At 33.4% G+C, this 14,922-nt stretch overlaps 1 protein-coding gene and 1 long non-coding RNA gene across 2 annotated transcripts; one reads left to right on the top strand and one right to left on the bottom strand.

Moving 5' to 3' along the window:
* Positions 1-2,927: 2,927 nt before the first annotated feature.
* Positions 2,928-3,909, bottom strand: LOC108867445. Its single transcript, XR_001953404.2, has 2 exons — positions 3,210-3,909; positions 2,928-3,119 (listed from the first exon to the last, which is right to left on the bottom strand). It is a non-coding gene; the product is annotated as an uncharacterized LOC108867445 (long non-coding RNA).
* Positions 3,910-12,437: 8,528 nt separating this feature from the next.
* LOC103949878 (stemmadenine O-acetyltransferase-like) lies at positions 12,438-14,130 on the top strand. The gene has a single exon (XM_009361011.3). It carries the CDS (start codon positions 12,534-12,536, stop codon positions 13,830-13,832), a length of 1,299 nt encoding a protein of 432 aa, XP_009359286.1. The 5' UTR covers positions 12,438-12,533; the 3' UTR covers positions 13,833-14,130.
* Positions 14,131-14,922: the final 792 nt, after the last annotated feature.

Genomic DNA, 14,922 nt, shown 5'->3' with positions numbered 1-14,922 from the left:
ACTATCAAACCAAACAATGTGGTCAATAGTATTGTATTAGAGAAAGACCGTATTGCATTTGTAATCCTAAAACAGAATAGGTTCTCCACCTCTTCTGATTAGCTTGGGTAACCATGACATGCTGCTAGGCGTCAACCATGGTTTGTGGAAGCCCTAAACGTGTATAATCACTAACGGGAGAATTGAAAGTAAGTTTCAATTCACAATCGATTAGAAAGAGTTTTTAATCGTCCACTGCCTCGCTAAAAGGAACCTAATGGATCGTTCACCGAGTAAGGTAGAGTTTGAAGAAACAACGGAGATGAGTAAGAATAATTAAATGGTTTAATTATTTATCTAAGGCTAGGATTAATTAATATGTTAATTAATCAAACGAATAAGTTCGTTAAAGACCTCGGGTTAGTTTTGGGCCGCAAGGCCCAATGGGATTTGAATGTCAAGCCCATTAACTCAAGTTGTATGACAACTTGAATAAACAAAGGGCTTGAAAGCCCAATAAACCCTATAGGCCGGCCATGTTAGAAGAATAGGGCTTTTGGTCCATTAGGTCACTTATTTGAAGGGACTATATAAAGGACTTTATAGCCTAAAATTGATGTATGGTAATTTTTGGGGAAAGGATGAGAACACAAGCTCTCATTTCTCTCTAAAATTTCGGCCACCTTGGAGGGATCATCTAGCAATCAAACTCCTCCAAGGTCACTCATTTCTTCTTCATTATGCCTTGGTGATGAATCATTAGAGGTTCTCAATTTTGGGAACTTGGAGAAACCTTTTCATCCATCCAAATCCATGGATCTAAGATGCAAGGAATGAAGGCCCTCTCTTTGGGTGATTAGCCTTTGCTTATGCAAAGAGGAATCTACAAAGGTATTGATTTCTCAACTCACTTTGTTTTGAGTTGAGTCTTGGTTCACCTATCTACTAGGCTTTGAAGTTCATGGGTTAAGTTTTGTTTTTGAGTGCATATAAACATGATTCCGCCTTTTAATTGTTAATTGCATGTTGTTGATGTTGCTCAAATGAACTTGTTTTTCACAAATCTTCCTTCAGTAATGGGGTTTAAGGAGCCTCCAGACTTGATTCAAGATATTTTGTTTCAGGAAGGTTTGTAATTTTGATTGTTCATTTGAGGATAGGTTTTCTGTTGTGCGGGACACTCTTTTCCTTCGACAGGGTTGAAATTCCCAGCAAGGTTTTTATCAAGGCCTAATATGCACATTATTCTCAGCTTGTACGAATTCTGCTTGTTTAATGGTTATCATACTTGTTTCAAAAAATAAAAATCCGATATTAACCCCAGTTATTATTATTATTTTTTAGGGTAAATTACATTTTACCACCTCCGAGTTGAAGTCTATTGCAACCTCATACAATATCTTCAAAACATTTCACTTTTATACCTCAAGTACAATTTTATTTCAATATAATACATCTTTTACATTTTTCATTTATTGATCCGTTAAAAGCTGATGTGGCTGTCAAATTTGTGCCATGTAGCAAAAAAAATAATTTTTTATATATTTAAAATATGATAATATTTATCCTATTTAAAAATAAATAATAAATAAATAAGACATACAAGCCCAGAAAACCCATCCCCCGACCCACCTCCCTCTCCTCCACTCTCTTCACCTCCCCTCCCATCCAAAAACCCACCCCACCGCCACCTCATCTCCTTCACTCTCCTCGTCGTAGGTGAACGACAGCACCAGGAGGCCGTCGACGGTCACGTGCTCCATGAATGATGAGATCTGCCTCTCGAGCTTAGTCTTGCACGTGCTCGATGCCTTGACGAACGTCGCAGATCTGAGAAGGTAGCAGAGGAAGTTGACCGACATAGCAGCTTTCTCAGTCAGTAAGATCACGACGATCGATTCCAGAAGGTCCCGTTGTTGGAGTCGTAAATCAGTATTGTCCGAAGCTGCCAATTTCGCGGCGGGTCCAGAGCAATCTTTTCTATCATTTCCAAATACTCCACCGCGCAATGGAGGGCAACGACGTTGTGGACTACGAAGAGAGTGGGGTAGGGGCTGCGGGGGAGGTGAGGGTGGGTTTTTGGATAGGAGGGGAGGTGAAGAGAGTGGATGAGAGGCAGGTCGGTCGGGGGATGGGTTTTATGGGTTTGTATGTTTTTTTTTTCTTTCAATAGGATAAATATTATTATATTTTAAATGTACAAATTTTTTTTTTTTAACCACGTGGGACAAATTTGACAACTATATTAGCTCTTAACGGATCCATGAATGAAAAATGTAACGGATGTATTATATTGAAATAAAATTGTACTTGAGATATGAAAATGAAATGTTTCGAAGATGTTGTATAAAGTTGCAATAGACTTCAAACCTAAAGTCGTAAAATGTAACTTATCCTATTTTTTATTAATATTTTGCAGGTTTTTAAATCCTAGACGTAATCTACTTTTATTCGTCACCCAATCTATTCTCATCAATAAACAACCCCAATGACTTGAATGAAGCCCTTTAATCAACTAGCTAGCTAAAAATATTTATTCATTTCTATGATCATCTTCAACTCTTAATATTAAAATTTAGGATTAATCTCAATTCACTATCTTAAAGTTTTTCGGTTTTCAACATTTCATACCTCAAGTTTTTTTTCGTCTCAATCTGGTATCTAAAGTCGTAATTTTGTAACACTTTCATATATCTTTAAAGTTTTCCGTCAAAATATCCATTAACTGATGATGTAGGCCCTCACGTAGACGAGAGCCGTGTGTCAATATGAGCCCGCTTGAATATTAAAAAATTAAAAAGTAAGATGTTTTTTTTTTCATTCCTCTTCCTTTCTTTATGCCAACCCTTCTTCACCGACCCAACCCCGTGAGCCCCCGGAAATGGGGCCAATCGAAGACCGAGAACGAAAAATGAGAGCCCCGCGATCCCCATTTTCTCTGAGCGACGTCAAAAAAGTAAAACCCCTATTTGCTTTTTGGATCAGTAACCAAACAGAAACGAGAAAGAGAGGGAAAATCAAGAAATTAACTTTGGAAGAAGACCATCCACGTTGGGCAGTGGCTACATTCTTCCCAGTTTTCCTCCTCTTCAAGCAAACACCAACCTCTCTCCTAGTAGAGAAATTAACCTTTGATTTATCTTAAAAAAGAAAATTGCTAAAGTTAGGTAATAGTCCTACCCTTTTAGTCTTGAATTAGATCAAACAATTAAAGGGAAAGAGAGAGATACCATCTCATGAACAAGGGAAATGAAGCATGAGTGATTCGCTCTCCACCTCTCCACCTTTCCTCATCCTTCTCAGCCTCAGCATCAATACCTTTCTTCTCCTTCGAGCCGGTTCTCCTCTTCAACGGGAACCATTTACCACTCTCAACCCGACCCGACGCCGCCTTGCTCGAAAACCTAAAGATCGTCCCTTCTCGCTGCTCCTCGAAGTCGCTGATCTCCCATGAAGGCAGGTGAGACTGAAATACCGGCGAGACGGAGGGATTGTTGGGAACTGGGCAGAGAGACTCCGCATTGTGATCGGCGGCGCGATGGGATCGGCGAGGGCTCTCATTTTTCTCTCTCGGTGTCTGATTGGGAACCCATTTCCGGCAGCTCGGCTCACGAGGTTGGGCTGGTGGGGAAAGATTGGTGGTTGGTGGTTGGTGGTTACTGGGTTTTATCCCAGATGAGCGAGAGAGACATAGAGAGGAAGAAAGGAAGGGGAGGGTTAAAAAATTTTAATTTTTAAAAATTTCTTTTTTGGTCAAAGAAATTTTTTTTATTTTTATTTTTTAATATCTAAGTGGGCCAATATTAACACGTAACATTTATTTATTGTTCACGTAGGCGCCACATCGTTAGTTAACGTCAGACATAATAGCCAACTTAACAGATGTATGAAACTGTCCCCAATTAAGACTTGAGGTATGACTTTTGGACAAAAAAACTTCATATACCAAATGTTGAAAACCACAAAACTTCAGGGTAGTAAACTGAGATTAACCCTAAAATTTAACATTTTTAACTAAGAGAGATGTATGCAATTGAGATTTTGAAGGATTTTAATTTTTTTTAATGAATTTAAGCGTATTCAATTAGAATTTTAAGTGATTTTTTTAATTTTTAATGTGTAGTCAATTATAATTTTAAGATAATTTATTAAAATCCTTATAAATTCGGATGTATTCAATTATAATTTTAAAGAAATTTATAATATTTTAGATGTATTCAATTAGAATTTGATTTTAAAGAATTTGAAAAAAGTTGAGAAATTAGAGGGAATTGGAGAGATTATGTAATGTATTTAAAGCATTTACAAATCCCACCTCTTTCCGTGAGATTTCGAGGGAATTGAATCAAAATTTTACATGGAATCTCTACAAATCAATTAAACTCTATAAAAATATATGGGTTTATAAATCCGTTTAAATATCTCAAATTCTTAATTGAATACAGAAAATTCAGATTTTAACCTAGAACAATTTTTTTACTTTATTGGTTCTAGATTAAAATTTTAGTGTGAGAATATTAAAGAATGAATTTAGATTTTTTTTTTTTTGGTAATTTTCTTTCAAAATAAAATTTATGTAGATTATCATAATTTATTTTTATGAATATGTTAACCAAAAAAATATTTAGACTCCGAAAAAGTTGAAAATATATATTTATAGAATTTTTGGGTGAATTATGATTTAAATATTTTTTATTTGTTTTAGCCATTATATTTAATTTTGGGTCGTTATATTTCTTTTTTTACTATTAGATTTGATCATATTCAATTTCAATAGTTAGATTTAATGTATTTACAAATTTAAAATTTTATGTTTAACCCACAACTTATTTTAAACACAATCATTGAAGAAGAATTTAATTAGTTTAAAACCTAAATTTTGGTGAGCACTATGAGTTAAATTTGCTCAAATTTTGGAATTGAACCCAAAAATTGAAGCCGGATCTAACCATTGAGACGAGTGTAATATGAATACAAGTTATCCAAATGCTCAAGCAAACACTTGCAGTATTTACATATCCTTATGCAATTGCAACTTGAAAATAATGTGCGCGGTTTTGGATACAGTTCTTTCATTAATGGTGTCTGGTTGGGTATTTGCAATCGATAGTGACATACTCTATAATTAGGGATTTGACCTTTTGTCAGTATGTAATTAGGGATTTGACCTTTATCAGGCGTCATGGATGACTTAACGGGGAACAAGGATTGTCGGCCATTCGACTTTCGGTGTTCTTTCGTATTTTTCTATTTATATGATTACGGTTAAACTATATTAATATTTTTTATTATTATTTATTTTTATCTTATTATTTTTATAAAAAATATAAAATATTAACGTGACTTAATTATGATCATACAAAACAGAAGAACACGGAAGAACGGAGAGGACAGACAAAACACTTAATGAGCATTTAATGTAGTTGATGAGCACTTAATGTGGTTGATGCCCACTATGAGCTAACCCTTGACAACGCCGTTATGAATACAAGTTTTGAGATGGATGAGAATTTTGTTTGAATTCTCTTTATAAGGATTACGGAGATCATTTTATTAAGTCTATTCATCATATAGTTTGGATAATTATCATCAATTATTATTTGTGTTTAATTTTAAATAAGTAATTTAAAATAATTTTTTTACTGTAAGATGATAAATGAACAGATATGATGAAGGAATCCTGATAGAAAAGATCCGGATAGGATCCTATAATCTGGTCTGCATTCTTACACGTAAACTTCAACTGGCGGACTGATGAGATTAGTGGGTCAATCCCAATCCTATGCAATAGAGTTTTATAATATTAGTTAAACCTATAAAGTCTACAGAGCTAACGCCCATTACTTATTATTAACCGTAAGCATTAGCTAAAAAAAGTAAAAACCTAAAAGCGTTACGCTGTGATATGCCTACAACATAAGGTCATCTCCAATCGAAGGATCAAGAGGATCAGAGGTTCGAAAATAATTTGAAAGTCGTCTCTAACCAAGGGTTAGGCTAAAAGACTATGAAATCTGAGAGGGTCCCACGGAATCGGAAAGGGTTGGAGAGCTGATCAAAAAAATCATCTTTCCTGTTGGTTATAACCGACAAGAATGCTTAAGAAAAAAATTTAAATGCAACAGCTAACTGACGTCAGCTACCTGTTGCATTTGAATTTTTTTTTTACAGTTTTATTAATATTTTTTATTTACAAAATTTTTCATATAACTTCTATTTTTCATTTTTTTTTAATTCTATTTTTCCCTATAACTTTTATTTTACAAAATTTGTTTCATATTTTTTTTAAATTCCATTTTTTCCTATAACTTATATTTCACAAAAAAAAAATTTAAATTCCATTTTTTCCTATAATTAACTTCATATTTTTTATATTCCTACAATGGCAGATGATGAAGATGTTGTTGATTATGGATATTAAATTTAAGTTATTTTAGTTTTTAAATGAAAACTTTAATGAAAATGGCTTCTCAAAATTTTTAATTAATAAAAAACCATATACTAACTTTATTTAATAAAAAAGACTTAAAATTTAATAAAAAGAACTCAAATTTTAATGAAAATGACTAAAGTTTTACGTAACAACAAAACAAAAAAAAACATATAATGACGCGCATCACATCACACAGACTCTCTTCCTCACTTAACCATGCAACCTTTTTCTCTCTCTCCTTCTTTCGTACGTTCACATCCATTTTTTCTCCCCTTTCACCTCACCCATCCACATCAACTTTTTCCCTTTTCTTATTTTTTTTTTTTTTTTCACCTCTCCCCACTCTTCTCTCTCCTTTTCACCTCACTCTATAAACATTTTATTTTTATTTTATTATTTGTTTATTTGATTATTCTTTCAATTGTTTTAGAACAAACTAAGTAATAATATTACAAAATCAAAAATAAAGAAATTTTTCATTATTTGGTTTTATGAACATTAATACTGTGATTATTTCTTAAATAGAACATTGACTACTTCTTAAACCAAACACTATTTTGTAAACTAAACATTAACTACTTAAACTGAACAATATTCTTAAACTAAACACTAACTATATCTTAAACAGAACACTAATACTATCATTACTTCTTGAACTAAACACTGCCTATTTCGTAAACTGAATACTGAATATTTCTTAAACTGAACGCTAGTACTATTACTATTTCGTAAACTAAACACTGACTATTTCTTAAACCGAACACAATAGACTATATATTAAACCAAGTAATAGTACTATCACTATTTCGTAAATTAAGCACTGACTATTTTTCAAACCAAACACTATTATTATCACTGTTTAGTAAACTAGTGTTGTCACTATTTCGTAAACTAAGCACTGACTATTTCTTAAACAAAAGCAAACTATTTCGTAAACTAAACACTAATTATTTTTTAAAATCGGACACTAGCACTATCACTATTTTTTAAACTAGTTCCTTACAAATTACTGTCAGCAATTTATTTTTTTATCTCAAATTTCTCTCTTTTTAAATCTCTCTTCCTTCCCGATGAAATATTTAAAAAGTAATTTGGGTGCTACTTTTGCACTGTTGATTTTCTGTTGAAAATTGCTACTTTTCTTTTCTTTCTTTCTGTATGTAAACAGATTTCTCTCTCTCCCTCTCTAAAAGAAAAAAAAGTCATTAAAGCTTCACTCACACGTTTTCCTTCCCAATGAAATGTTTTAAAAATAATTTATTTCATCCATCCATTCCATCTCATCATTCATTGTACTACTCCCACTACTTATTTTGCATTGCACGTTAGTCTTCTTATCAGTTCTATCTGCTCACAGTTACAGCAAAGGCTTTATTTGATATTTGAATTGGTTGGCGCGTGCTTACGCGCGGTTGGGTTTGATTATTTTTTATTATTTTTCTTTTTTTTTTGTTATCCTTATTATTAAATAAAGTTTGTATATGATTTTATATTAAAATTCAAAATTTTGAAGCCCTTTTGGTTAGTTTTTCTTTTTTTAAATTTAAGTTAATGTTGTTTTCGAATTTAATTTGTAGTTTTTAAATTAATTTGTAGTTTTTAAATTTTAGTTGTAGTTTTTAAATTAATTTGTAGTTTTTAAATTTTAGTTGTAGTTTTTATATTTAAGTTGTTGTTTTTAAATTTAAGTTGTTGTAGTTTTTAAATTTAAATAATAAATTATGTTTGGCCTTATGGGCCTCGATTGGAGAAGGTTTTTTATGACATGGCTAAAACGAGCCCTCTGACCCTTTGGCCCTCGGTTGGAGACAGAGGCAAATATAGCCATGTACTGTTCATTAAAATATTAATATCTTGAAGGGACAAAGGGCTAAAACAAGCCCTCTAACCAACCCTCTGTTGGAGATGGCGTCAGAGGGCTCGTTTTAGCCCCTTGGCCCTTCAAGATATTAATATTTTAATGAACAGTATAGGGCCATATTTGCCTCCGTCTCCAACCGAGGGCCATATGGCTCGTTTTAGCCCTATCACAAAAAATCGTCTTCAACCGAGGGCCAAAGGGTCATAGGGCCAAACATAATTTATTATTTAAGTTTAAAAACTAAAACAACTTAAATTTAAAAACTACAACGGTAACTGGCCCAAAAAACCAAAAAAAATTGAACTTAAATTTAATGAATGATTTTGGTATTTATAGGGAAAAAAAATTAGAACTTTTAAAAATTTTAAAAAAAAATTAGCAAAATTTTTTTAAAGCAATCTTGTCGGTTATAACTGACATAATTGCTCTATTTTCTAGTCAGCCCTCCAGTCTTTTGGCCCTTTCAGATTCCATGAGCCCTCTGGCCTAGCCCTTTGTTGGAGACAGTTTTCGGGTTATTTTCGACCCTCTGGACCCTTCGGTTGGAGATGGCCTAAGAAGATGGATTCCAGCTATGAATTATTCAAGTATTTACTAACTGTAATCTTAACAAAAATGGGGCCTACACAAATAAGGAATTCAATTCCCAATTTTGAAAAAAATTGTGTCTTTGGAGGAAATGGTAATATTTTGATTCCTGAATATATGTACTGCTAATTTCTTACCGTGAAAGATCTCACTTAATTTTCTGATCAGAAAAGTCCTAGGTAAGTTTTTGTAAATTAACTTTAATCTATTACGTTTTGGCCTATTAACGATCTCATAGGTGTAGATTTCAAGTGATATTTATATACATCCTTGTATGTGGTTCAATATCTTAGTGGATATGATGTTGAGTTTCCAATCATGCATCCTGAGTATGAAACTTCTTAAATAGTTGTAATAGTTTTGAACATTCTTCCTTAATCATAATGTTTTTTTTAAAAAAAAAAAAACAAAAAAAAGACATTGTATACATTCTTAGTTTCTGAAAAACCATAAAAAACAAAGAAGAAAGGAAAACTAATGAAAATGAATTCAAAACTTTGAGTTTTAACGATAAGGATAAAATAAAGGGTAAAATGAATAATATTAGGATTGATTTTTTAATCTACAAATATGATTTTTCGTTAAAGTGAATAGCACGAGAAACTTTTCGTTAAAGTTCCTAAAAAAAAAAAACCACAAAAGTGCAAAGAAGAACGTCACCCTTTGCCATACAAATATCTTCAAGCTGAGTACTAGGTGGAGTTTTGCATACAATGATGAGGCTAGCAATTAAAGAATACTAGACAATGAGCACACACTTTATGCATGTGAACAATTTCATTTTATTTTTTGTTTTTTATTAAGTAGTATGATTAGTTTTTAAAATTTTAAAAAGAGTATAAAAAATGATGGTGGGACAATTTCTCTTAATAAATGCATATTTTATCTTAATACTACATAATTATTGTTTTGTCTTTCTTATATAAATATTGTGTATCAAAAGTGAGGGTAAAATAAGAAAAATAGGAATATGATTGTCATTTTATCAAAGATACAAAATTACTATTTTACCTTCATTATGTAAGTATTGTGTATCAAAAGTGAGGGCAAAATAGGGTAAATAAGAAAAATAGGGATATGATTGTCATTTTATCAAAGATACAAAATTACTATTTTGCCTTCATTATGTAAGCATTGTGTATCAAAAGTGAGGGCAAAATAGGAAAAAGGGCAAAAGATACAAAATTACTATTTTGCCCTCCTTATGTAAGTACTGTGTATCAAAAGTGAGGGCAAAATTGAAAAAAAAAGTGGCAAAAAGTTGACAAGAAGGGTTCTCTTAATAATAATATAGATTTGTGTACTGACGATTATTCTAGATGAATTTTTTTTATCCAACTAAACTCTTTATTTGAATATTTCCTTAATTTTTGGTTATAAAATATAATATCATAATTGTTATTAGCATGTCAAAAATTTCATTTGACACACCAAACCTTCTATAATTAGAAAGATAAATACACTTATGAGAAGTGTAGAATGAAATTTTCAGAGTGCTAATAACAATTCCCTATAATATTTCTGATTGGTTTTGGTCAATGACTGTCTGCTCAAGGTTTTGAATTATTCAATTTCTTAACAGTGAGTGCTATCCACCTTCTCGGTGTAAATATAAAATTGGTTAAGATTGTATGCTCGTACGCTTCTACATTGCATAGACAACTATAATAATACTCATACATTTGAACGCTCAATTTAGAGATCTGAATCCCGATTGTTCTTCCTAATCAAAGTACGTACTAAGTTTACCAACTAATTAAAGAGATTCAAAGTTGATATTAGTGAGGTGGGAGGAAAGATTAGAACTTAGGGTTGATTAACCCTTGAAGAAAGTTAAGGTTTTTTATAAAACCAATTGATGGAAAGTAGTTTAATTTACCTATAAACTTATGTAAGGTCCATCCTTACATCAATATGAGATTCATTCTTAACACGACTCCTCACAAGAGGTGAATTTTCAAACCAAACACGCAGACAACACTGCTGGGTGACGTGGAGCATGTGTGAACGTTAGGATTCACACATGGGAGAACCTGCTTTGATATCATGAAAAATTGATGTTCCACTATAAAATCAATTGACAATATGAAAAATGGACAAAATTACTTAAACATTCATGCAAGATCCCTCATCCTCTTAATTTGAGATTCATTCTCAACACTTCTCTATTCAGAAATGTCTACAAAATAAAGTACATCCTAAAACTAAGGTGTTCAATTATGTTATTGTTAATGTTTTACAAAAATTGCATACGTACATAATACATTGCAATGCTTGGTTCAGCTATACAAGTTATCGATGGTGTAATTATTCAAGTAACACAAAAACGGAAAGTCAATGTAAACTTTGAAGCATAAGTGCATTTCTGAATGAGATGTCAAAAGATAAAAGTCAAATATTAATTTGATGACTGATGTGGCAATGTCAGATTTTCTTTTTTTCCAACCGATATGTTTTTTTTTTTGTAATAAATAATATTTGTAGGACCAATTTTAAAAAGAAATCAATTAAAATAAAATTTCAAGATCTATAATTAGTGCATTAATGGGATCCATACAATAAAATAATTAAAAATTATTTGACATCACATTTTCTCATATGTCAAATTTGACATATGAAAACTCATATATCAATCCACATAAGATTGATATATCGGTTGGAATTTGCTCCTAACTTTAAATTTGATTACATGATATTCCATTACAAAAATTAAGGGAAAAGGATCCTCGCCGGATCCTTTTCCTGGAGATCCAAGGGATCTCGTGAATGTGGCCGTTCATCGTACATTATGCGGTCAAAAATTATTTGAAATTTAAATTTTAAAATTAAATATATATAATACTTAACGAAAACTGATCATACGATATACGATAAACGATCATCCGTATCTCTAAAAAAGAATCCTACAAGTATCCTTTTCCAAAATTAAGATGGCCAGATCATAATTCTGTACATGTCGCCATCCTTTATCTGCCAAGGTGGCGTAAAGTTAAAGCGCACCAACCTTATTGTCCACTTCTTTTTGGAGTATTATTATGCCAAACCCGGTAAAAACCCAAAAGTTCATTATTTTTTAATTTGCATTTACTCATGCATATATTTATTTGATATGATTTCCTTTGAAATCTCCATACAAACAGAAGTCTTCAAAGTCTCCGCCACCTAATTAAGTGTTTTGAACCGGCATGCATCAAGTAGAGTAAAGATTTTCACTGTCTAAACATGAGCACATATGCTATATATCATTAGACAAGTAGAAGGACACTTAAAAAAAAATTTCTTTCGTTTATATAATGACATAAGATGTACACCGTCTCGTGTTTCGGACAGATTAAAAAATCTGTAGAAGTAAAGAGATTAGGACTGTCATCTTATCCACGGGCTCCATCTTATTAAACTTTTTATTAATTTCTTGGGCCACAAGCATTGAAACCTTAACTTTATTTTAGCTTTGAAGAAAACCAAACACCTCCATATTGAATGCAACGCGTTAAAAAGATAAGAAGAGGGCCTACTGGCTTGGGACCAGTCGAGCCGACAAGCACCATAAATGTCACACTCCCTAAGACAATAATCTACAACACCATCTGCTGCCATTTGCTATATACAACTAGTCTTCCACATATCAAAGCAAATTGCATTCTCTTTTCTCAACAATATTATGCTTACAAGATGAAGATTGAAGTGATTGAGAGAGCTTACATTAAGCCTTCTATGCCAACCCCACCCCATCTTTGTAAGCATGAGTTTTCTTTTCTCGACCAAATCGCAACACAAATTTTCATGCCTATGATCTTTTTCTACAATAATCATCATGTCAACGATGCAAGAACTTATTCAGATAGGGTAAAACAATCTTTATCTGAGGCCTTGACACAATATTATCCGTTCGCTGGACGTATCGTTGAAAATGCCTTCATCGATTGCAACGACCAAGGTGCGCCTTATGTCCAAGCCCGAGTGAGGTCCCCACCACTTTCCGATGTCATATCCGAACCAGACCCAAACCAGCTCAACAAACTACTCCCATGTGAACTAGACAATGTCGGTGACTTGGTTTTTGCTATCCAAGTCAACATGTTCGATTGTGGTGGCATGGCTATTGGAATTTGCTTTTCTCACAAAGTTGCCGATGCATTGTCATTCATCACGTTCCTCAACAGTTGGGCGTCGATATCTCGTGGAGATTGCAACATTAAAAATAGTACAGTCAGTCGTCCAATTTTTGATTTGGCCACGCTCTTTCCACCTAGAAGCATATCAGGATTCAAACCAAGCGTTGAGAAAGCTAGAGAAAAAATCGTCACAAAAAGGTTTGTTTTCAGTGCTTCCACGATTGCTTCTCTTAGGTCAAGATATACAGATAATAAAGCCAATGAGATAAAGCCAAGTCGGATTGAGGCCTTGTCAGCATTTATATGGGCCCGGTTTATAGCCTCCACTCAGGGAAAGCCGAACCCCAACACTCTTTACAGAGTGGCTCACGCCGTTAACTTGCGGACGAGGATGGACCCACCACTGCCGGAATACCATTTCGGGAACGTGAGCCGGTTTGTCATGTCCTCGCCGTCGTTTGACGAGAGAGAGGACACGTGTTACGGGATGGTGCGCCAGATGAGGCAGGCGATAAAGACAATCGACGGTGATTACGTGGCCAAAATCAAAGAGGGCAACGAGCACGTGGAGTTTTTGAAGCAGCTAGCGGAGGAGTCTATGAAGCGTGAAGTAGCGTCGTTTAGCTTCAGCAGCTTGTGCAGGTTCCCATATTATGAGACGGACCTCGGGTGGGGCAAGCCTGTGTGGGTCGGGTCGGCCAGCTTTCCATTTAAGAACCTGGTTTGTTTCATTGATGCTGGGTCAAGTGGTGGGATTGAAGCATGGGTGAATTTGAAGGAGGAAGACATGGCTAAGTTCCAACATGATGAGCAGCTGCTGGCATGTACTTATCCACCACAAGATGCTAAGGTTTAGTAATTCGTTTTGTATAATGCTATTTGGATTGAATAAGTTGTTCATCAGGAACAAAGTCTGATTGCAGAAAAAGAAGTATTAAGTAATATTGTTACACTTACTAAATATTTGTATTATCAATTTAATAGATGTACGGTCCACGAACACATATGGATCTCATCTTTGTTAAAGAGATAGTACAAATATGTAGTAAGATGAGTTTATTTTTTATTTTTTATTTTTTTATAAAGGTATATGATTTACTATGTCTTTATTTAATACTTTAATCAAGGCATTCCCCTAAAGCGTTTCAAGGCTATTGCTATGCAAAGGGTGGTATGTATGCACATTTTCTTTGGTTGTGTGGAAAGGAAAAGGATGCTTCATTCAAAATGAAAGACCACGCTAATTAAGAATTTAAGATGATAATGCATATTTATATAATTGGATTGTGGGGCAATACCAACTCTATTTACACATACATATACAACCATAATTACAATCCTATATACACATGTATACTCATAAGCATTTCCAAACTTCCTTAATAGCACTTCAAAGATTTTTTTTTCCATCATATGTATGCATCTCTGTTACAAATTGAAAAATTAGAAGTTTGTTAATGTAAATTAATGACATTTTTAGAGAAGATGACAGAACGAGAGTGTAATTATTGAGGAGAGAGCGATTTTTCTGAAAGAATTGAATATTTTCTTCAATTAGTCCTCAAACGCATTTAATAAAATTCGTTAAAAACACACATATGTTGATCTACGAAATTAAGTGTACCGTGAAAAGAAAAGTAAAATTCAGTTGCTCATGAATAATTAAAACTGTCATATGTTAAAGCATACATATGACTATATGAGAAGAAAGTAGACATTTCAAATTGCTCATCTCACATTTTCCACTAAGCTGACCATAGTAAAGTCTTTCTACCACAATTCTCACCATGCAAGTATGAATAAAGATTGACAGAGTGGATGAAGGAATTACAAGGGTAGAGTGATGAGGCTGGCCACACGCTGACGTCACATAGCCTTATGCGGTTGGTTAGGCTATTCCTGCTCGATTCAGTAGTCGCTCTGCTTCCTTGCATGTAGCACGACTG

Source organism: the organism of the source record quoted next, unplaced genomic scaffold (assembly GCF_019419815.1).
Source record: "Pyrus x bretschneideri cultivar Hongxiangsu unplaced genomic scaffold, Pyrus_bretschneideri_v1 Contig22, whole genome shotgun sequence".
NCBI classification, from domain to species: domain Eukaryota; kingdom Viridiplantae; phylum Streptophyta; class Magnoliopsida; order Rosales; family Rosaceae; genus Pyrus; species Pyrus x bretschneideri.
Note: the sequence above shows the minus strand (reverse complement) of the source record. Positions and strands in the feature narration are given on the sequence as shown.

What these genes read in the sequence shown, in the direction of transcription:
- LOC103949878 (XM_009361011.3), top strand. Translation starts at nt 12,534, where the DNA reads ATGAAGATTGAAGTGATTGAGAGAGCTTACATTAAGCCTTCTATGCCA.